Here is a 21,738-nt window from a genome sequence, read left to right as displayed (position 1 = left end):
TCAAACAAGGAAGATGCCGCTCCAGGCCAGCAGTCACTACAGTCCGAATGAGCTGGGTGCAAGCCACAGCCCACCACCGATGATCAATAAGAAGAAAAGAACGGCTGCATACCACAGGAACGTTACAACTATTTTATTCCAAAAAATAGCAAATAACAGCCAACAAAGACAGTGTCCGAAACCCAGGAGGGGAGGTGTGCATTTCACACTGACCTCAGTGCTTCTTCAAACCACTAGCCCGTAGACGTGGTGTGCATTTGACACAGTTCCTCATAAATGTTTACTGTACAAAGTAAGGTCCGTTGGCATGGACCATAGGGTGAGTACATGGATTGAAAACTGGCTACAAGGGCAAGTTCAGAGGGTGGTGATAAATGGGGAGTACTCGGAATGGTCAGGGGTGGGTAGTGGGGTCCCCCAGGGTTCTGTGCTGGGACTAATCTGTATATATATTTTTTGATTATATTTATATATATATATATTTAATAAACAACCTGGAGGATGGGGTAAACAGTTCAATCTCTGTATTTACGGACGATACTAAGTTGTAAACCTTGTGGAAACTAAGTGGAAACCTTACAAGAAGATCTGAACAAATGAATGGGGTGGGCAACTATATGGCAAATGAGGTTTAATGTAGAAAAATGTAAAATAATGCATTTGGGTGGCAAAAATATGAATGCAATCTATACACTGGGGGGAGAACCTCTGGGGGAATCTAGGATGGAAAAGGACCTGGGAGTCCTAGTAGATGATAGGCTCAGCAATGGCATGCAATGCCAAGCTGCTGCTAACAAAGCAAACAGAATATTGGCATTAAAAAAGGGATCAACTCCAGAGATAAAACGATAATTCTCCAGCTCTACAAGACTCTGGTCCGGCTGCACCAGGAGTATGCTATCCAGTTATGAACAGCATATAGTATGGGCAGTATGGACAGTACAGAGAAGGGCAACAAAGCTAATAAAGGTTCTGGAAGATATTAGTTATAAGGAAAGGTTGTGAGTACTGAACTTATTCTCTCTGGAGAAGAGACGCTTAAGAGGGATACGATTTCAATTTACAAATACCGTACTGGTGACCCCACAACAGGGATAAAACTTTTTTGCGGAAGGGAGTTTAACAAGACTCGTGGCCACTCATTAAAATTAGAAGAAAAGAGGTTTAACCTTAAACTGCATAGAGGGTTCTTTACTTTAATAGTGGCAAGGATGTGGAATTCCCTTCCACAGGCGGTGGTCTAAGCGGGAGGCTTCGATAGTTTCAAAAAACTATTAGCTAAGCACCTGAACGACCACTACATACAGGGATATATAATGCAATACTGACATATAATCACACACATAGGTTGGACTTGATGGACTTGTGTCTTTTTTAACCTTACCTACTATGTAACTATGTAACATAAGAAGGGGTTAGTGAAATCAAACCAGAATAGATTACTTCTACTTAAATACTCAGAAGATACATTCAAGAAATGCTCAACTAGCTTTGCCATTTGGATGCGCTTCTTCTGGAGCTACATGTATACACCGAGATGAGGCAGACAGGTAAATTAGGATCTCCACATGGGGCATCAAATCATATGAGGCAACTATGAGGGTGTGGTACATGGGAAAACTCATCAAGCCCAAAAAAAATAATACATTTTTATATATATATATATATATATATATATATATATATATATATATATATAAGGCATATAATGTGGGGCAACTAGAGCCCTTTTCAGATTGTAGCTGAGGTGGGTAGATGCTTTTTTTTCTCTAGGAGATATCTCACTAGATGTATGCATATATGTAAATGCTAGGACTCAATGGACACTTGGAATCTGCAAAACCGAGAGAGGTTTTGGTGGGGCCGTAGACGTAGGAACATTTGTTAGCGTCAAGGAAGCTGAATGCTAGATCAGCAACATTCAAGGCTCAGTACATATAACTCATGACACATGTCCTAGTGTCAGGGCTAAGCTAATACCATTTCTTCTCTTTTTTTTTTTTTTTTATTTATTCTTTATTTTCAAATTTTTCAAAGTATACAAACATAAACTATTCAGCATAATGATAAATACAGCAGCATTTCTTTAAGAATAGTCCACCTTATTCCTCCCTCCCCTCCCCTCTCACTCGGTCCCTACCCCGGGCTTTTTCCATTTTTCCTCTCTCTTCCTTATTTTTTCCCTCTTTCTGCTTTTCCCTTCTTCTTTACTAACAGTCAAGCAGCTTTAGATAGCCTTCAGTTTTTCCGAATTGTATCCACAGTCGCCATTTATATTGATATCTCCCTTCTAAGTTATCCAATTTATACATTGTCTCTTCAGTATTTCGTGTCCTTTCTAACCTTTCTACCCACTCCTTCATCGAGGGAGGGTCGGGTTTCCTCCATCTTCGCGGGATCAGTGCCTTAGCAGAGTTCAGTAGACCAGGGACCAGGGAATGCCCATATTCTCTCTCTCCTTTTTCCGAGTCGTGGAATAAGCAAACCCATGGGTCTCTTCTAATCCCCTCCCCTGTTATTTCAAAGATAGCTTTTATAATTTTCTCCCAAAATACCTGTATCTTAGGGCACTCCCACCATATATGGGCGAAGGAACCCACCGCTGAGCAACCTCTCCAGCATGTTGAGGGGGTCTCGCTGCAGATTTTATTTCCTTGCTGTGGAGTAATATACCACCTTGTTAAAAGTTTATATGACATCTCTCTAGTTTGAGGATCTTTGGCAACCGAGTACGTTCGTCTAATAATCCTGTTTCTGTGGTGGTCATTATCCAGCGGTCCCAGTTCATTTTCCCACTTCTCCATATAGGGGGGGTATTTTTGCTCTTCTACCTCTATTAAGATTTCATATATTTTTGAGATCCTTTTTACCAAGTATTGGGGGTTCCCTATCAACTTCTCCAGAGGTCTAAGTTGCTCCTGTCCTCGTAGTGGTTGTATTAAAGACTGAGTAAAATAGTATAGTTGTGAATATCTCCACTTATCTAAAAGCTTGTGACCCCACTTTCCTATTATTTCCTCATATGTGCATACCCTATTCCCTTCCATAACCTCTTGTAATTTAATTTTATCTTTCTTAGCCCATCTGCTATAATATACATATTCCTCTTGACCTGGTAAAAAAAATTTTGTGTCTAGTAATGGCATAAATGGTGAATTGTGCTCCCACTTGTGTCTCTCGTTTATTGTGTCCCATATTCGCAGTGATCCTTTTGTCAATAAATTTGTGCTAATCCCTAATTCTCTATATTTTGCGGGTATCCATATTATCTCCCCTAATTCCCTTCTGCTTAGCTTCATTTCTAATTCCACCCAGTCCTTCCCCTTTTTGTTATGTGTCCAATCTGTGATTCGTGAGATTGCTATAGACTCGTAATACTTTTTGAAATCGGGCATTGCTAATCCTCCTCTGTCTTTACTTCTTATCAAAGTATTAAGGGCCACCCTCGCCGCTTTTTTTTTCCATATGAATCTTTTAATCATCGTTTTTAATTTATTTAGATATGTCTGTGATAGTAATATGGGGACCATTTGACATATGTAAGTAAACATTGGTAAAATGAACATTTTAACTGTGTTTATTCTCCCTATCCAAGATAGAGCTTTGTAATGGTTCCTATCTAGATGCTGTTTAATTTTGTTTAATAGGGGGATGTAATTTGCCTCAAACAAGTCACCCATCCCTGGCGTAAGCTTTATTCCTAAGTAGGCCAGCTCCCTCCCACACCATCTAAAAGGATATTTAGTTTGTAGGATTCTCTGCTCTTCTACTGGTATATTTAAGTTTAGAATTTCGGATTTAGTTGCGTTAACCTTAAAATTGGAGACTTTCCCGTATTTTTTTAGTTCTTCCATAGTCGCCGGTATAGAGGTCTCCGGGTTAGTGATGTAGAGCAGAAGATCGTCTGCAAAAGCAGCAACCCGATACTCCCTCTCATCGACCCGTATTCCCTGGATGTTTTGATTCTTCCTAATAGCCGTCAGGAGGGGTTCTAGTGCCAGAATGAATAATATTGGGGAGAGCGGGCAGCCCTGTCTTGTCCCGTTGCACAGTTCAAGGGGGCAGGACAGGGCCCCGTTTATTCTTATTTTAGCTTTAGGCTTAGTATACAAAGCTTCTATCCACCCTCTCATCCTCTGCCCCAATCCACATCGTTCCAACACTTCGAATAAGAACCCCCAACTAACCCTGTCAAATGCCTTTTCAGCATCTATAGACATGAGTATCGTGGGGGTCTTCTGTCTTATGGTTTCCTGGCTTAGCATAATGGTCTTTAATACGTTATCCCGCCCTTCTCTCCCTTGAATAAATCCAACCTGATCCTGCTGTATCCACTCTGGGACATGAGGTCTTAATCGTTCAGAAATAATTTTTGCAAAGAGTTTAATATCTGAATTTAACAAGGAAATTGGCCTGTAACTTTCCACTGCAAGCGGATCCTTTGCCTCTTTCAAGATCAGGACCACATGCGCCAGTAATGTCTCTTCTCGAAATTTTCCATCCCTCCCCACTGCATTAAAATACTCGCATAGTTTTGGGACCAGCTGTTTTTGAAATTCCTTGTAATATGAGATCGGGAAACCATCTGGCCCGGGGCAACCTCCCTTAGCTGTATTTTTAATCGCCCATTCGACTTCCAGCTTTGATATTGGGGCTTCTAATGCTTCCATTTCTATTTGTTTAGCCTTGGGAATATCTATACCTTTCAAATAGTCCTTTATTGCTTCCCGGCTTCTATTCTCTATACTTTCCTGTTGAATATTATATAGGGCTTTGTAATATGTATAGAACGTATTCACTATATCCTCCGGCATATTTTGTATGTCCCCCGCCTCATTTCTTACTTTTGGGATAAAGGTTCTGCTTTTCTTATCCTTCACCCTCTTGGCCAGCCATTTACCGGCTTTATTTCCCCATTGATACATCTCTGTTCCCAGAATGTGATAGGCGGCCTTCCTGTCCTGCTCTAGGTAGTCTTCTAGTTCTCTTTTTTTTTTTACTAAATCCTGGGTGTCGTGTAGTCCCCTTGGTCTACTACTCAGCTCCAGTCTCTGGATTTCTTCATACAGTAGGGTTTTCCTCCTCTCTCTCTCTCTCTTTTTCCCCGCTCCAATCCCTATTAATAACCCTCTTATTACCACTTTGTGCGTTTCCCATAATATAGGGCTGGAGATTCCCGGTGTATCATTTAATCTAAAAAACTGTTCCATCTCCCTCTCAACCCTGCTTACAGAGTCCTTATCCTGTAACAGAGATTCATTCAATCTCCAATTCAACCTCGGTCCATGATCCTCCCCTATCTCCAACTTAATCATAACTGGTGCATGATCTGACACAGTTCTAATTTTTATTTCCGCCTTCTTAAGTGCTTTCAGGAATGAGTGTTCCAAGAAGATATAGTCTATTCGAGAGAAGGAACCATGGACCGAGGAGAAGCATGTATAATCCCTATCCTTTGGATGAAGTACTCTCCAGGTATCCTGTAGCTGGAGTGCAGCCAACGCCCTTAAAAACATTCTCTGCTTATATACCGATGTCCTGGGGCCTCCCACTGAAGTATCAATTTTAGGGTTTACACTCCAGTTAAAATCTCCAGCAAGAATTAATTTCCCCTCTTTAAAATCTTCTATTTTGTTCAATATTTTCCTTAGGAATATATCCGCATTCTCGTTTGGCGCATAAATATTTACAATTGTGCATTTAAGGTTAAACAACATTCCTTTTAAACACAAGTATCGTCCCTCCGGGTCCACCAGTCGCTCCTCTAAATTAAACCTCGTTGTTTTACTAAAACCTATTGCAACCCCTCTGGAGTACGAGGATGGGGAATCCCCATAAATCCATACCGGGAAGTCAATCGAATTCAGTCTGACCCCAGAAGTGCATGTTAAATGCGTCTCCTGGAGACATGCTATATTTGCTTCCATGTGCTGCAACTCATCGTTTATTCTATGTCTTTTCATTTTTGTATTTAAGCCCCTTACATTATAAGTAATAACGTTAACTATCCCCATACCTCTCTTCCGATGGGCATTCTCCTTCTCTTTTTGGAGCGTCTAGTGAGCCCGTTGGTGACCATACCTGCTGCCCCTATAAAAGGACCGAGTGAGAGCCCATAAAAAAAACCCAAAAAACCAAGACCCCCCTCCCTCCCCCCTCCCTCCCCCCTCCCTCCCCTTGTCCTATAACAAAACGTCTCATGAGACTGGGTAGGACTCCCCTTTTCTTGTTAAGCCTATGGGACTGGTAGGCCAATATCAGTGGTCTCCTCTCCCCCATAGTATCCCTGGGGTTCGCCCCCATGTCCGTCCGAGACTCCCCCAACCTCCCCCCCCTCCTCCCCTCCTCCCTCCTCCTCTTAGCCCCCCATCCAAATTTATCTCAGCTTCAGGTAATTGGATTCTTTCGTCTCCAATCGCTCAGCCTATCCTGTCTCCTACTCCTTTGAGTCATGCTCCTCTCCCCCCCTAGAACCTCTTCCGTGTCCCATTCTATCTGTGGAGCAGGGTGTATCCCTAACTGTTCGCAGAATTCTTGAAGATCCTCCGGGAAACGTAGAACCGCAGATCGTCCGTCTTTCTTCCCTATAAGGCACGCCGGAAATCCCCATTGATATGGGATGTCGGCTGCTCTCAATAGTTCCGTTAGCGGTTTCAAACGTCTCCTTCTTCCAAGCGTCTCCCCCGCTAAGTCGGAATAAATCTGCAATTCCACGTCCCCGTAGATCACCCCTGGCTGTGTTCTAACTTTTCTCATTACCTGCATTCTTTCTGCTACATGGTGAAATCTCGCTATGACATCTCGTGGGGTTTCTGATCTAACTCCAAAGGGTCATGTCATCCTGTGTATTCTGTCTAGCTTCAGTGGGGTTGTAGCTTCTCTATCTAATAAGGGATTGAAGATCTGTTGGGCTATCTCTCCGAGGGCAGATGCGCTAATTGTCTCAGGGAGACCTTTTATTCGTATGTTCTTCCTTCTGCTTCTATTCTCCTGGTATTCTAGTTTATATCTAATTGTTCTATTTCCCCTACGGAGGGCTGTTACCTGCTCTAAGATTCCATCTATTCTGTGCTCCTGGGCCTCTACTTTGTTTTCCACCTCCTCTACTCTCCCCAAGACCACACCTATGTCCTCCCTTATAGTTGCGATATCTGCCCTTAGAGAGGCCTCCATTCTCATGAACATCTCTGAGAGCATCTCCCTAATCTGTGGGGGCTGGGAGGGTTCCCCTTGTCTATCCAGACCCCTTTCTCCTGCCTCTAGATGTTCTAAGCCCTCCCTTCCTTGAGCTTCATTCTGATTGCTATCCCCACTATGTAAGTTTGCGCTATTTTTTTTTTAAGTTCAGTTGACTTAATGGCCGGGTTTTTTGTCCCTCTGCTATCTTCTCCCCTCAGTCTGCTTGGGCCCGGGCGGAGCAGTTTTTCCATCCTGGGGCTAACAGCCTCTTCTTCTGCCCTTATACTAGTGTTCGCGGCCATATATTTTTGAATTCCGACCGGGCTTGCGGCGGGGGTTACTTGTTTATTTGTCTTGCTTGTTTTCCCTCTCATCCTAGCAGACCTATCAAAACTTAATTCCCTTCCTCCTATTCAAAATATCGGCATAAATCTTTACGGCCACTTTATATAGCTCCCCTTCAAAAAAAAACCCCTACCCCAAAAACAACAATCACAATGTTATTATGTTATTGCATACGTTTGGTGGTGGTCAGTACCAATTAAGTTTTGTCAACCCAAATGTCCACTAGAAAAAAGAAAACAGGGGGGAGGGGGAGGGTTATTATACAATAACCGATGAGACCTCTATCCTGATGTCTGAGGTGTTGTTCAATTCCAGATACCGGCTAAAAAAAATTTATTTAAAAAAGCCGTTTGAAAAAAAAAAAGAGGAAAGTTTTTTTTTTTCTTTTTTCCCCTCTTCCTTCTCCTTTCCGTTCCGCTGCTTCCTCTTCTCTATACTGGGCCACTACCATTAACTAGCAATGTCTATAGAGTATACCCTTGTTATACATTCTTTAGTCCATAGAATATGTTTCCCATATACTCTCCAAAAAAAAAAAACTCAGGAGTAGTGATGGCCGAACGGTTCGCCCGGCGGTCGTTTCGCGGCGAATTTCCGACTTTCGCCGTCCGCGGGTTCGAACGCCTTTTTCCGTCGTTCGCCCCGGCGGACTTACGTGTTTAATGTATACAAGAACTTTAACCTTTCGTGACACGTTTATCATGTGTTACAGGACAACCAATTGAGACATGACAGCTCATGGACACTTGGACATTCCCCCTAACCTATAAATACACCCGATCCGGTGGCCATTTTACATTCTTTCTTCTGTCACTGTAGGGAAAGGATCCTGTGTGGAGTAGGGACAGAGAAAACGCTAGCTATTTGGTACACAAAAGTTCTTTTCAGGACTGGTATAGGTGTTAGGTCAGCAGCCTGAGTTTCTTTTGTCAGTTTAGATAAAGGGACAGAGCGCTGTATGCTGCTATTTTAGGGACAGCTCAGCCAGATTAGTCTTTCTTCATCATCATCATCATCATCATCATTAGCTGTTACTATCAGGTCCACAAAAGAGCTGTTCCAGCTAATCGTTCCAGCCTACTCTTTTTTGCCAATTTGTATAGGGACAGGCAGGAAGCAGTGTGTCAGGCAGTGAGGATAATTTTAAAGACTTGCTGTTACTATTAGTTCCACAAAGGTTCTTTTCAGGACTGGTATCAGTGGTACGGTAATAGGCTTGTACACGTATAATATTCTTTCTTCCAAATATAGAAAGAATATTATACTTGACTGCTGCCCTTCTGCTGCAGTCTGCTAATCATTCACAACTCACTTGTTCCACAAAGCTCTTTATCAGGACTGGTAACTTGGTCTGTCTAGGGTGCTACGGTACATAGGCTTGGGTGCGGTACAGTCTGCTGTTCTGTAAGGACCGCTATCGGTCCACAATAGATAGGGTTGCCGTGCACTACTGCTGACCGCTGCCCTATACTGCAGCAGTCCTTCAGCGGTATAGGGACTGACGCACAGTCTGCTAAACACTAATACACAACCTGCTTGGTCCACAAAAGTTCTTATAAGGACTGGTAACTTGGTATAGGGTGCTACGGTACATAGGCCTGAGTGCGTTACAGTCTGCTGTTCTGTAAGGACCGCTATCGGTCCACAATACATAGGGTTGACGTGCACTACTGCTGACCGCTGCCCTATACTGCAGCAGTCCTTCAGCGGTATAGGGACTGACGCACAGTCTGCTAAACACTAACACACAACCTGCTTGGTCCACAAAAGTTCTTATAAGGACTGGTAACTTGGTATAGGGTGCTACGGTACATAGGCCTGAGTGCAGTACAGTCTGCTGTTCTGTAAGGACCGCTATCGGTCCACAATACATAGGGTTGCCGTGCACTACTGCTGACCGCTGCCCTATACTGCAGCAGTCCTTCATTGGTATAGGGACTGACGTACAGTCTGCTAATCACTAACACACAACCTGCTTGGTCCACAAAAGTTCTTATAAGGACTGGTAACTTGGTATAGGGTGCTACGGTACATAGGCCTGAGTGCAGTACAGTCTGCTGTTCTGTAAGGACCGCTATCGGTCCACAATACATAGGGTTGCCGTGCACTACTGCTGACCGCTGCCCTATACTGCAGCAGTCCTTCATTGGTATAGGGACTGACGTACAGTCTGCTAATCACTAACACACAACCTGCTTGGTCCACAAAAGTTTTTATAAGGACTGGTAACTTGGTATAGGGTGCTACGGTACATAGGCCTGAGTGCAGTACAGTCTGCTGTTCTGTAAGGACCGCTATCGGTCCACAATACATAGGGTTGACGTGCACTACTGCTGACCGCTGCCCTATACTGCAGCAGTCCTTCAGCGGTATAGGGACTAAGAGTTTTGTCACAGGGTGATTTAAAAAATGACAGGCAGAGGAAGAGGCAGGCCCTTCCGCAGGGGTGGTAGGGGTAGGGCAGGAGCAACAGCCTTGAGCCAAAGTGGGAAGTTGCAGAAGGTGCGTTCAATTACTTTAAAGGACGCACCAGACTTGGTTGAGTGGCTCACTCAGCCTTATTCTTCTGCACCCTCCTCATCCTCTCGATCTGCACCCTCTTCTTCACTCTCTGCTATGTGCACCCCCAAAGACACTACCACCAACAACACCACCACCACCACATACCTTCCGCTTGAGTGCAAATGGGGGCCTTCATGCTCCAGTGTTTTAATAGGGACCCCCGTATAAAAAGCATGAGGGTCAAGGACCAGTACTGGGTGGCAACGTACTTAGATCCCCGGTACAAACACAAAATGGCGGAAATGTTACCGCCGTCGCAGAGGGCTGTCAGAATGCAGCACTTCCAGGCCTTGCTTCGAGAAATGCTGCATTCTGCTTTTGCGTGCGCTGGCAGAGGAGCAATTCCCACTCCCAGAGAAGGATTTGCGGGTACCAATCCAACAGCGCCTGCAAGAAGAGGCCGGTTTGAAGATGTGTTGGTGACTTCGGATATGAGGTCATTCTTTCAGCCGACCCATCGACAGGTGTCATCCGGATCCAGCATCAGGGAACGCCTAGACCGTCAGGTGTCCGACTACATTGGGTTAACGGCCGATGTGGACGCTCTGAGGAGTGATGAACCCCTAGACTACTGGGTGGGCAGGCTTGACCTCTGGCCAGAGCTTGCCCAATTTGCAATCGAACTGTTGGCTTGCCCCTCATCCAGTGTCCTGTCCGAAAGGACGTTCAGCGCAGCAGGGGGGATTGTGACCGATAAGCGTACTCGCCTAGCTCACGACAGTGTTAACTACCTCACATTTCTAAAAATGAATGAGGCATGGATCTCGGAGGAATTCAACACATGTGATCAGTAGACCATGTATATGTCTATAAACAATTTTTGGAATCAAGCACACAGACCTTCTTAATTCATTTGGCTCACTTCCCTGACCCAAAAAAGCACACCGTACTATATGCCCCTACCCTCCTCTTTGAAGAGGTTGAGCGGTGTCATATTTCTACTGGGGCTGCTTATTATGAGGGGTTCCCACCATCCCTGTGCTGTGCTGACTTCCTCCTGGGTGTTCTTATTATGAGGGGCTCCCACCATCCCTGTGCTGTGCTGACTTCCTCCTGGGGGTTCTTATTATGAGGGGCTCCCACCATCCCTGTGCTGTGCTGACTTCCTCCTGGGGGTTCTTATTATGAGGGGATCACACCATCCCTGTGCTGTGCTGACTTCCTCCTGGGGCTGCTTACGGTGCTGCTGTCAGCGCTGTATGTCACGGAGCTGCTGTCAGCGCTGTATGTCACGGAGCTGCTGTCAGCGCTGTATGTCACGGAGCTGCTGTCAGCGCTGTATGTCACGGAGCTGCTGTCAGCGCTGTATGTCACGGAGCTGCTGTCAGCGCTGTATGTCACGGAGCTGCTGTCAGCGCTGTATGTCACGGTGCTGATGTCAGTGCTCTGTATTACGGTGCTGCTGTCAGTGCTCTGTATCTCCTGCACCCTCTTGTTTGCCTACCCTGGTCCCTGACCTTCCCTCTCCTCCATTGCCTTCATTAGCTCCATAGTCCTGAATTGTCAGAACAATTTCCCAAATAAAAAAAAAATGCTTGTAGTTATCGATCCCAAATTCACCTCATACATGTATTATGCTATTGTCCAGGTGGTGGGACTACGTGCTACCCCCTAATAATTACCCCGTGGCCGCAAATTCGACCTAAAGGTTTGCGAAATTCGCCTCCCATTGAAGTCAATGGAGCCCGCGGCGAACGGTCGTTTTCGCGAACGTTTGTGTCCGTTCGCGTTTCGCGTTCGCGAAACGTCCCGTCGGAAGTTCGTCCATCACTACTCAGGAGAGTGTAAATCAGCTTGTCAACAGCAAGGGCTCTTACAACAGCATTTAGACTCCTCCAGCGACTGTTGTTAATAATATAACAAATTTCCTCATGCAGTTTTTGAATGGGTGATTGTATGCAAAAGAAGCTGTCCCTTGTAGCCAGGGGGGAGGGGATTTCCGGGAAAACTCCCTATAGTTAACAATATCTTTTTCCTTTTTTCTCCCCTGGTAGCAGCAAAAATGTAGAGCCAGTTCTAGCAATCATTCCATATATAATTCTGTCAAATAAGTTTCTTCCTTAGGGGCAAAAAAGAAGTAGGGTAGGGTAGGCTCCAATTTACCTAGGGGTATCTCCCCTTATCTAGCATAGCGTCCATGTCCATGCCTCTCACCTCTCACCAATCCAGCAGAAGCTCCCCCAGCATCCCCATCCAACTGCTTGCCTTACCGCTCTGCCGTATGTGTAGCACCTTGTGTCAGCCTCTTCTTGTGCTCCGGTGGATTCCAGCAGGGATCCTCGCCTCCGTTCAGGGTATGCAGCCCAGGTCCCGTCACGCCGTATATCAGCGTCTTAAAAAGCTCCACCGCTGTGTTCCAGGGCAGCCTTTCCGCTGGCGTGGGTTCCGCTGGCTGCAGCTAAGTTTGGCAGGGCCGGTTCCTGGTCCTCGAAGCCGCAATGGCCGAATCAGCCCGTATCAGAGCGGTGTCTCGGGAGCGCGCGGCCTCAGGCTATGGGGTCATGGGGAGGTACGTGGCGGCGGGAGGTAGAGCAGGGTCCTCGGGAGGTTCGGGCGGGCGCTCGGACGGACGCCTGACTCCTACGTCATAGCTCCGCCCCCCACGCAGAGAAGTCCGCCCCCCATACCATTTCTTCTCTGAGCTGACTGCTCAGCTGTCGGCTAATTGCCAGCTCCTATCTCTCCACAGGTACTCAGCTGTTGATGATATCCTGCTCGTCAGTCCTTGCCTTACTTAAGCCGTCCAGCCCAGATGATCTCTGCCTTAGCCTTAGTCAACATCACAGAGACGCTCTCCTGCATTCCTGTTAAGACTTCCCTTCTGGCTCCAGATCCTGCTTGCTGTTTTACTACGCTCATCTCCGGATCCCTGACAATTGGCTTGTCTGACTATCCGTTCCAGTTCCTGAACTCTGGCTATGTTTTGACTATGTTTGTTCTATTTATTTTTATTATTAAACAAGTGTGATTTTACTGTACTTCTGTCAGGTCTGATTTCATGGTTTCTGGCACCTAGACAAACGGGTATCAAAAACGGGTTCTGGGAAGCACAGTGCCACAAGCAGGTGATCCAGGTCCTGAGAGGCATTTGATGGTTGTCTACCTTCAACTGGTGCACATTCAATCTATCATAAATAAGGTGAATGTAGTCAAGAAATGCCAGGAGAATGTGACTGAGAATCAGAGATCATATTGTTGTTTAACGTGGTTGTAAACCTCTGAAATGGAAAATGAACAAAGCATTCTGGCATACTTGCTCCAATCCAAGACACAGAGTCGGGTTCCTATCTACTGTCTCCTCCCTCTGCTATCTGCAGCAGTCACTTCTGATAGTCTATGCCAGGAATATGCAATTAGCGGACCTCCAGCTGTTGCAAAACTACAAGTCCCAGCACGCCTCTGCCTCTGGGTGCCATGATTGTGGCTGTCAGAGTTTTACTATGCCTCATGGGACTTGTAGTTCTGCCACAGCTGGAGGTCCGCTAATTGCATATCCCTGGTCTATGCCACAACACAAAATGTCCTGCCCCCCTCCAGCACACAACAGGTGATTGAAATAATTGATAGCAGTTACCAGACATCAATACAAGCTCCTTCTTTACCTACCAGTTTCCTTCAGACATGACTGCCCCTCAGTGATGTTCTTATCTGGAGGGGATAAAACACAATAATAGGACATGTTATCTAATGACAGAGAATGCACCGATTTAACCAGTTCCCAACCGGCGCACGCCGATGTACGTCGGCAGAATGGCACGGGCAGGCATATTGGCGTACAGGTACATCCAATCTTCAATGCCACCCTGCCATCGCGAGCGCGCCGCCGGCGGCATGCTCACGTGCCGGTCGGGACCCCTGTGAGACCGGTCGCAGGTCCCGGGGACTCGATCGCCGCGGGCATACCCGCGATCGTCTCACGGGACGGCTGAATGGAGGAAATGCTGTGTAAACAGCATTTCCCCATTCTGCCTAGCAACTAGTGACACTGATCTCTGCTCCATGTGATTGGTGCAGAGATCAGTGTTCACTAAATGAAAGCCCAGCCCCCACACAGTTAGTAACACACCCCTAGGAACACTTAACCCCTACACTGCCACCCACTGGTTAACCCCTTTACTGCCAGTGTCATTTACACAGGAATCACTGCATCTATATAGCAGTGATTGCTGTATAACTGACAATGGTCCCAAAAATGTCCGATGTGTCCACCGCAATGTCGCAGTCACAATAAAAATTGCTGATCGCCGCCATTACTAGTAAAAAAAATAATAATAAAAAATTATTAATAAAAATGCCATAAAACTATCCCTATTTTGTAGACGCTATAACTTTTTTGCGCAAACCAATCAATAATCCCTTATTGCGATTTTTTTATACCAAAAATATGTAGAAGAATACGAATCGGCCTAAACTGAGGGAAAAAATTTTTTTTATATATTTTTGGGGGATATTTATTATGACAAAAAGTAAAAAATAATGCGTTTTTTTCAAAATTGTCGCTCTATTTTTGTTTATAGCGCAAAAAATAAAAACCGCAGGGGTGATCAAAAACCACCAAAAGAAAGCTCTATTTGTGGGAAAAAAAAGACGTCAATTATGTTTGGGAGCCGCATCGCACAACCGCGCAATTGTCAGTTAAAGCGACGCAGTGCCGAATCGCAAAAAGTGGTCTGGTCTTTGACCAGCAAAATGGTCCGGTCTGTAAGTGGTTAATGAAATTCAGATTCAGGCCAAATTCAACTTAATTCTCAATCTGGATTTCAAAACTAGAATACAATTTCTTATGTTCAAATTTCTTCAATTTCAACTCATTTCAAATTCCAAATCACATCTGTGGTCGGACCCATATCTACCATCTATTAAATGAAGGAATTCATTTTTTTTCCAGTAAAATGTCTGTCTAGTCTGATTTCATGGATCTCTGACACCTAGACAAACGGGTCCCAAGGAGAAGCCAGATCCTGCCTGTTCTGGGAAGCACAGTGCCACAAGCAGGTGATCCAGGTCCTGACAGACATTTTATGGTTGTCTACCTTCAACTGGGGCACATTCATTCTATCATAAATAAAGCGAATGTAGTCAAGAAATGCCAGAAGAATGTGACTATCAGAGATCATATTGTTGTTTAAAGTGGTTGTAAACCTCTGAAATGAAAAATGAACAAAGCATTTTTGCATACTTGCCTCAATCCAAGACACAGAGTCGGGTTCCTATCTACTGTCTCCTCCCTCTGCTATCTGCAGCAGTCACTTCTGATAGTCTATTAGACATGTGCATTCGTTTTCGTCCGAATGCATTTTCGTCCGAATTTCAGCTATTTTCATTTTCGTTTTGACAAACGATAACGAAAGCACAAAATCCGCAAAACGAAAGATCCGACATAAATAAATGCTTTATTTTCGTTTTCATTGTTACAACAGTTCGATATAGAATAGGAGATTCGACATGACTCTGACAACAATCTGTGTCTATAGAACCTGTGTTCGAATGTGCCTAACCTTACCTCTATTAGTCCAAGATTATATAGAGAAAATATTCGACAGAGAAAAAAGATTTGACAGAGAGAAAAGATTCTGCAAGTTACTGTCCTAAAAAGTGTTTGGGGACCCGGGTCCTGCCCCAGGGGACATGTATCAATGCAAAAAAAAGTTTTAAAAACGGCCGTTTTTTCGGGAGCAGTGATTTTAATAATGATTAAAGTGAAACAATAAAAGTGTAATATTCCTTTAAATTTCGTAGGGGGGGGGTTGTCTATAGTATGCCTGTGAAGGGGCGCATGTTTCCCGTGCTTAGAATTGTCTCTGCACAAAGTGTCATTTATGCAGGAAAAAAAGTCCTTTAAAATCACTCGCAGCTATTATGAATTGTCGGCTCCCGTAATACAGAGAACACTCATTGAAAGTCATTGATAAAAAAATAAATAAATAAAAAAAAAAAAAAGCGTGGGGGTCCCCCAAATTCAATTACCAGGCCCTTCAGGTCTGGTATGGATATTAAGGGGAACCCTGCCTCAAATTTAAGAAAAAATTAGACGTGGGGTTCCCCCTAAATATCCATAACCAGACCCTTCAGGTCTGGTATGGATATTAAGGGGAACCCTGCATCAAATTTAAAAAAAATTTGACGTGGGGTTCCCCCTAAAAATCCATACCAGACCCTTTATCCGAGCACGCAACCTGGCAGGCCGCAGGAAAAGAGGGGGGGACGAGAGAGCGGCCCCCCTCCCTCCTGAACCGTACCAGGCCACATGCCCTCAACATTGGGAGGATGCTTTGGGGGTCCGTGACCCCTCAAAGCACCTTGTCCCCATGTTGATGAGGACAAGGGCCTCATCCCCACAACCCTGGCCGGTGGTTGTGGAGGTCTGCGGGCGGGGGGCTTATCAGAATCTGGAAGCCCCCTTTAACAAGGGGACCCCCAGATCCCGGCCCCCCCCTGTTTGAAATGGTAAGGGGGTACAAAAGTACCCCTACCATTTCACAAAGAAAGTGTAAAAAATGGTTAAATAAAACAAACACACTTTTGAAAAATTCCTTTATTAAAAATAAAAAAATAAAAAAAAGATTCCAGTGGCGGTAATCCACTCTTGCTATCCAGCGACGGACGATCACCTCTCCAGCGATGTCTCATGTCATCCAGCGCAGCGAATCCTCCGTCCTTCTTCTGTCTCCATGGAGGAGACACTGCAAGGATTCCGGTGGCTGACGTTTCTTATATACTGACGCAAGGGGAAACCCGGGGTTCCCTGTGACGTAGGGGTGACCCGCACCCCTCTGATGTAACACAGGCAGGTTTCCGTTACATCAGAGGGGGGCGGGGTCACCCATATGTCACGGGGAACCCCGGGTTTCCCCTTGCGTCAGAGGGGGGCGGGGTCAGGTGACGGGTGGCCCCGCCCTCCGTATATAAGAAACGTCAGCCGCCGGAATGCCTGCAATGTCTCCGTGGAGGAGACAGAAGAAGGATGCTGCGCTGCGCTGGATGACATTAGACATCGCTGGAGAGATGACCGTCCGTCGCTGGATAGCAAGAGTGGATTACCGCCGCTGGAATCTTTTTTTTATTTTTAATAAAGGAATTTTTAAAAAGTGTGTTTGTTTTATTTAAACATTTTTTACACTTTCTTTGTGAAATGGTAGGGGTACTTTTGTACCCCCTTACCATTTCAAACGGGGGGGGGGGGCCGGGATCTGGGGGTCCCCTTGTTAAAGGGGGCTTCCAGATTCTGATAAGCCCCCCGCCCGCAGACCTCCACAACCACCGGCCAGGGTTGTGGGGATGAGGCCCTTGTCCTCATCAACATGGGGACAAGGTGCTTTGAGGGGTCACGGACCCCCAAAGCATCCTCCCAATGTTGAGGGCATGTGGCCTGGTACGGTTCAGGAGGGAGGGGGGCCGCTCTCTCGTCCCCCCCTCTTTTCCTGCGGCCTGCCAGGTTGCGTGCTCGGATAAAGGGTCTGGTATGGATTTTTAGGGGGAACCCCACGTCAATTTTTTTTTAATTTGATGCGGGGTTCCCCTTAATATCCATACCAGACCTGAAGGGTCTGGTTATGGATATTTAGGGGGAACCCCACGTCAAATTTTTTCTTAAATTTGAGGCAGGGTTCTCCTTAATATCCATACCAGAGCTGAAGGGCCTGGTAATTGAATTTGGGGGACCCCCACGCTTTTTTTTTTATTTATTTATTTATTTATTTATTTATCAATGACTTTCAATGAGTGTTCTCTGTATTACGGGAGCCGACAATTCATTATAGCTGCGAGTGATTTTAAAGGACTTTTTTTCCTGCATAAATGACACTTTGTGCAGGGACAATTCTAAGCACGGGAAACATGCGCCCCTTCACAGGCATACTATAGACAACCCCCCCCCTACGAAATTTAAAGGAATATTACACTTTTATTGTTTCACTTTAATCATTATTAAAATCACTGCTCCCGAAAAAACGGCCGTTTTTAAAACTTTTTTTTGCATTGATACATGTCCCCTGGGGCAGGACCCGGGTCCCCAAACACTTTTTAGGACAGTAACTTGCAAATTAGCCTTTAAAATTAGCACTTTAGATTTTGAACGTTGGAGTCCCATAGACTTTAATAGGGTTCTAAAGTATGCTATATAGTTAGCTCCGTCGAATCTTCTTTATACATTCGACAGACACCATAAGCCTTCCAAGACAGATTCGACCGTAATTCATGTGGATTTTCGGACGAATGCAATTTTTGAACGAAAAACAAAATAAATAAAAACGAATTTCGGGAGTAACTAAATAAATTAAGTTTTCAGACGAAAACGAAATTCCAAAACAAAATATTTTACTCTGCACATGTCTATAGTCTATGCCAGTGATGGCGAACCTTGGCACTCCAGATGTTTTGGAACTACATTTCCCATGATGCTCCACTAGTGGAGCATCATGGGAAATGTAGTTCCAAAACATCTGGGGTGCCAAGGTTCGCCATCACTGGTCTATGCCAACAACACAAAATGCCCTGCCCCCCTCCAGCACACAACAGGTGATTGAAATAATTGATAGCAGTTACCAGACATCAATACAAGCTCCTTCTTTACCTACCAGTTTCCTTCAGACGTGACTGCCCCTCTGTGATGTTCTTTTCTGGAGGGGATAAAACAAAATAATAGGACATGTTATCTAATGACAGAGAATGCACGATTTAATGAAATTCAGATCAAATTCAACTTCATTCTCAATCTGGATTTTAAAACTAGAATACAATTTCTTATGTTCAAATTTCTTCAATTTCAACCCATTTCAAATTCCAAATCACATCTGTGGTCAGAAAATTTGCCCCGACCCATATCTACCATCTATTTTTTTTCAGTAAAATGTCTGTAGGGATATGATGCCCTCTACTGTCTGTATTTGTGAATAACCTAGCTTTCACAGTGCTCTGTATAAAATCACTATGCATCATCACTTCCTGTCTCTGGGAGGCTGGCTTGGAAACCCCAAAAGGAGTAAGTGGAGAGAGAGGGAGAAGAGTTGAGACCACGTGTCTCCATGGAAGAACTGTTGCGATACCAGACCAGAAGTAGAGAATATTAGGCAAGCGTTCTTATTTTAATATTGTTTACTATTGTTGCACATAGCAGTACAGTACAGTATCTCACAAAACTGAGTACACCCCTCACATTTTTTAAAATAGTTTCTTATATCTTTTTATGTGACAACACTGAAGAAATTACACTTTGCTACAAGTAGTGAGTGTACAGCTTGTATAACAGTGTAAATTTGCTGTCCCCTCAAAATAACTCAACACACAGCCATTAACGTCTAAAACGCGGGCAACAAAAGTGAGTACACCCCTAGGTGAAAATGTCCAAATTCTGCCAAAAGTGTCAATATTTTGTGTGACCACCATTATTTTCCAGCACTGCCTTAACCCGCTTGGGCATGGAGTTAACTAGAGCTTCACAGGTTGCCACTGGAGTCCTCTTCCACTCCTCCATGACAACATCACGGAGCTGTTTGATGTTAGAGTCTTTGCGCTCGTCCACCTTTAGTTTGAGGATATCCCACAGATGCTCAATAGGGTTTAGGCTTGGCGACATGCTTGGCCAGTCCATAACCTTTACCCTCAGCTTCTTTAGCAAAGCAGTGGTCATCTTGGAGGTGTGTTTGGGGTCGTTATCATGTTGCAAAACTGCCCTGCGGCCCAGTCTCTAAAGGGAGGGGATCATGCTCTGCTTCAGTATGTCACAGTACATGTTGGCATTCATGGTTCCCTCAATGAACTGTAGATCCCCAGTTCCGGCAGCAAACATGCAGCCCAGACCATGACACGCTCACCATCATGCTTGACTGTAGGCAAGACACACTTGTGTTTGCACTTCTCACCTGGTTGCCGCCACACATGCTTGACAATATCTGAACCAAATAAGTTTCTCTTGGTCTCATCAGACCACAGGACATGGTTACAGTAATCTATATCCTTAGTTTGCTTGTCTTCAGCAAACTGTTTTGAAGGTTTACTTGTGTATCATCTTTAGAAGAGGCTTCCTTCTGGGATGACAGCCATGCAGACCAATTTGACGGCATATGGTTGGAGCACTGACAGGCTGACCCCCCACCCTTTCAACCTCTGCAGCAATGCTGGCAGCACTCATAAGTCTATTTCTCAAAGACAACCCCTTGATATGACGCTGCGTATGTGCACTCAACTTCTTTGGTCAACCATGGCGAGGCCTGTTCTGAGTGGAACCTGTCCAGTTAAACCGCTGTATGGTCTTGGCCAGCGTGCTGCAACTCAGTTTAAGGGTCTTGGCGATCTTCTTATAGCCTAGACCATCTTTATGTAGAGAAACAATATTTTTTTTCAGATCCCCAGAGAGTACTTTGCCACGAGGTGCCATGTTGAACTTCCGGTGACCAGTATGAGAGAGTGACACCAAATTTAACACTGCTCCTCATTCACACCTGAGACCTTGTAACACTAACGAGTCACATAACACTGGGGAGGGAGATCTATTAATTTGCTGTCAAATATGTGCACTATACCAGATAGTTCAGTCTGTAGATTGTGTAATGGTTACATACCTTGCTGTATGTTAGTGGATGAACCTGTTTATTGCAATAGAGGTTATATGCAGTTCCTGTTATTTTAGAGTTTAGGTAACTCTGCCCCCTCTGGTCTGGGGGTTCTAATGTTTTAGCTCAGGGCTCAATAACCAGCATAGTCTAGAGCCAGGGTAGGCACCCGGTGGCCACTTCTGGTAGTTAGAGGTCTGGTTTCATGACAGATTAGATGCTACTAGAGACTAAGATGCAGAGTAGATAGGCTGACTCTGAGTTCCAGTGTCACACCACAGTCTCTGCTGGTGAGAAGCTGCATTCCAAGGTGGTTGGACAATGGCTGGGGGGTCTCTTAATCACCACAGATCTTCTCTTCAGGTCTCTGACACCAAGACAAACTCTGCATTATGATCATCCTGGACTTTGCTGCAACATTCATCTGGAGTAGGGATGAGCCAAACTCTAGTTGGAGTGCAGGAATGAGCACTGCTGCAAAGCATTGCATCAAAAATTGTAATTACATGCCCCTGTTAAACAGGGGCTGAAAAATTGGGCCTTAGGCACTGGTGCTGGTGCCACAACACTGCAATCTCACCCAAATACTCTAGTTGGAGTGCAGGAATGAGCCCTGCTGCAAAGTATTGCATCAAAAATTTTAATTACATGCCCCTGTTAAGCAGGTCCTGAAAAATTGGGCCTTAGGCACTGGTGCTGGTGCCACGACACTGCAAACTCTCCCAGATACTCTAGTTCAAGTGCAGGAATGAGCCCTGATGCAAAGTATTGCATCAAAAATTGTAATTACATGCCCCTGTTAAACAGGGGCTGAACAATTGGGCCTTAGCCACTGGTGGCAGCACCCAGAACCAAAAATGTTCTTCCAAGCTATCAACAGGATCATTGAGGAGGAAGAGGATAGTCAGTCAACATAACATGACAGTCACTCAGTATCAGCATAGGCAGTCTTGAAGGGATGTGACATTTCAAAAAAATTATTCGTTTACATCAGCTTCAGGTGCTTGGTAGCTGGTGGTGATCCAAGACTGATTCAGTTTTATGAAGGTCGATAGATCAACCGAGTCGGTGGATAGGCGCACCCTGTGAACGATTACAAAGC

The 21,738-nt window shown here is 44.9% G+C and overlaps 1 protein-coding gene across 1 annotated transcript in view; it reads right to left on the bottom strand.

Annotated features, from left to right (window-relative positions):
* LOC143961937 (uncharacterized) overlaps positions 1–21,738 on the bottom strand; it is a 124,172-nt gene that overhangs the window by 41,536 nt on the left and 60,898 nt on the right. Inside the window, exons 6-7 of the mRNA XM_077471270.1 lie at positions 18,663–18,704; positions 13,693–13,734 (exon numbers count right to left, since the gene is read on the bottom strand). Of these exons, the coding sequence (XP_077327396.1) occupies positions 13,693–13,734; positions 18,663–18,704 (84 nt within the window). The remainder of the gene's footprint in view (positions 1–13,692; positions 13,735–18,662; positions 18,705–21,738) is intronic.

Source organism: Lithobates pipiens, unplaced genomic scaffold (assembly GCF_037356315.1).
Source record: "Lithobates pipiens isolate NorthernLeopardFrog02 unplaced genomic scaffold, aLitPip1_a1.2 Scaffold_8, whole genome shotgun sequence".
NCBI classification, from domain to species: Eukaryota; Metazoa; Chordata; class Amphibia; order Anura; family Ranidae; genus Lithobates; species Lithobates pipiens.
Note: the sequence above shows the minus strand (reverse complement) of the source record. Positions and strands in the feature narration are given on the sequence as shown.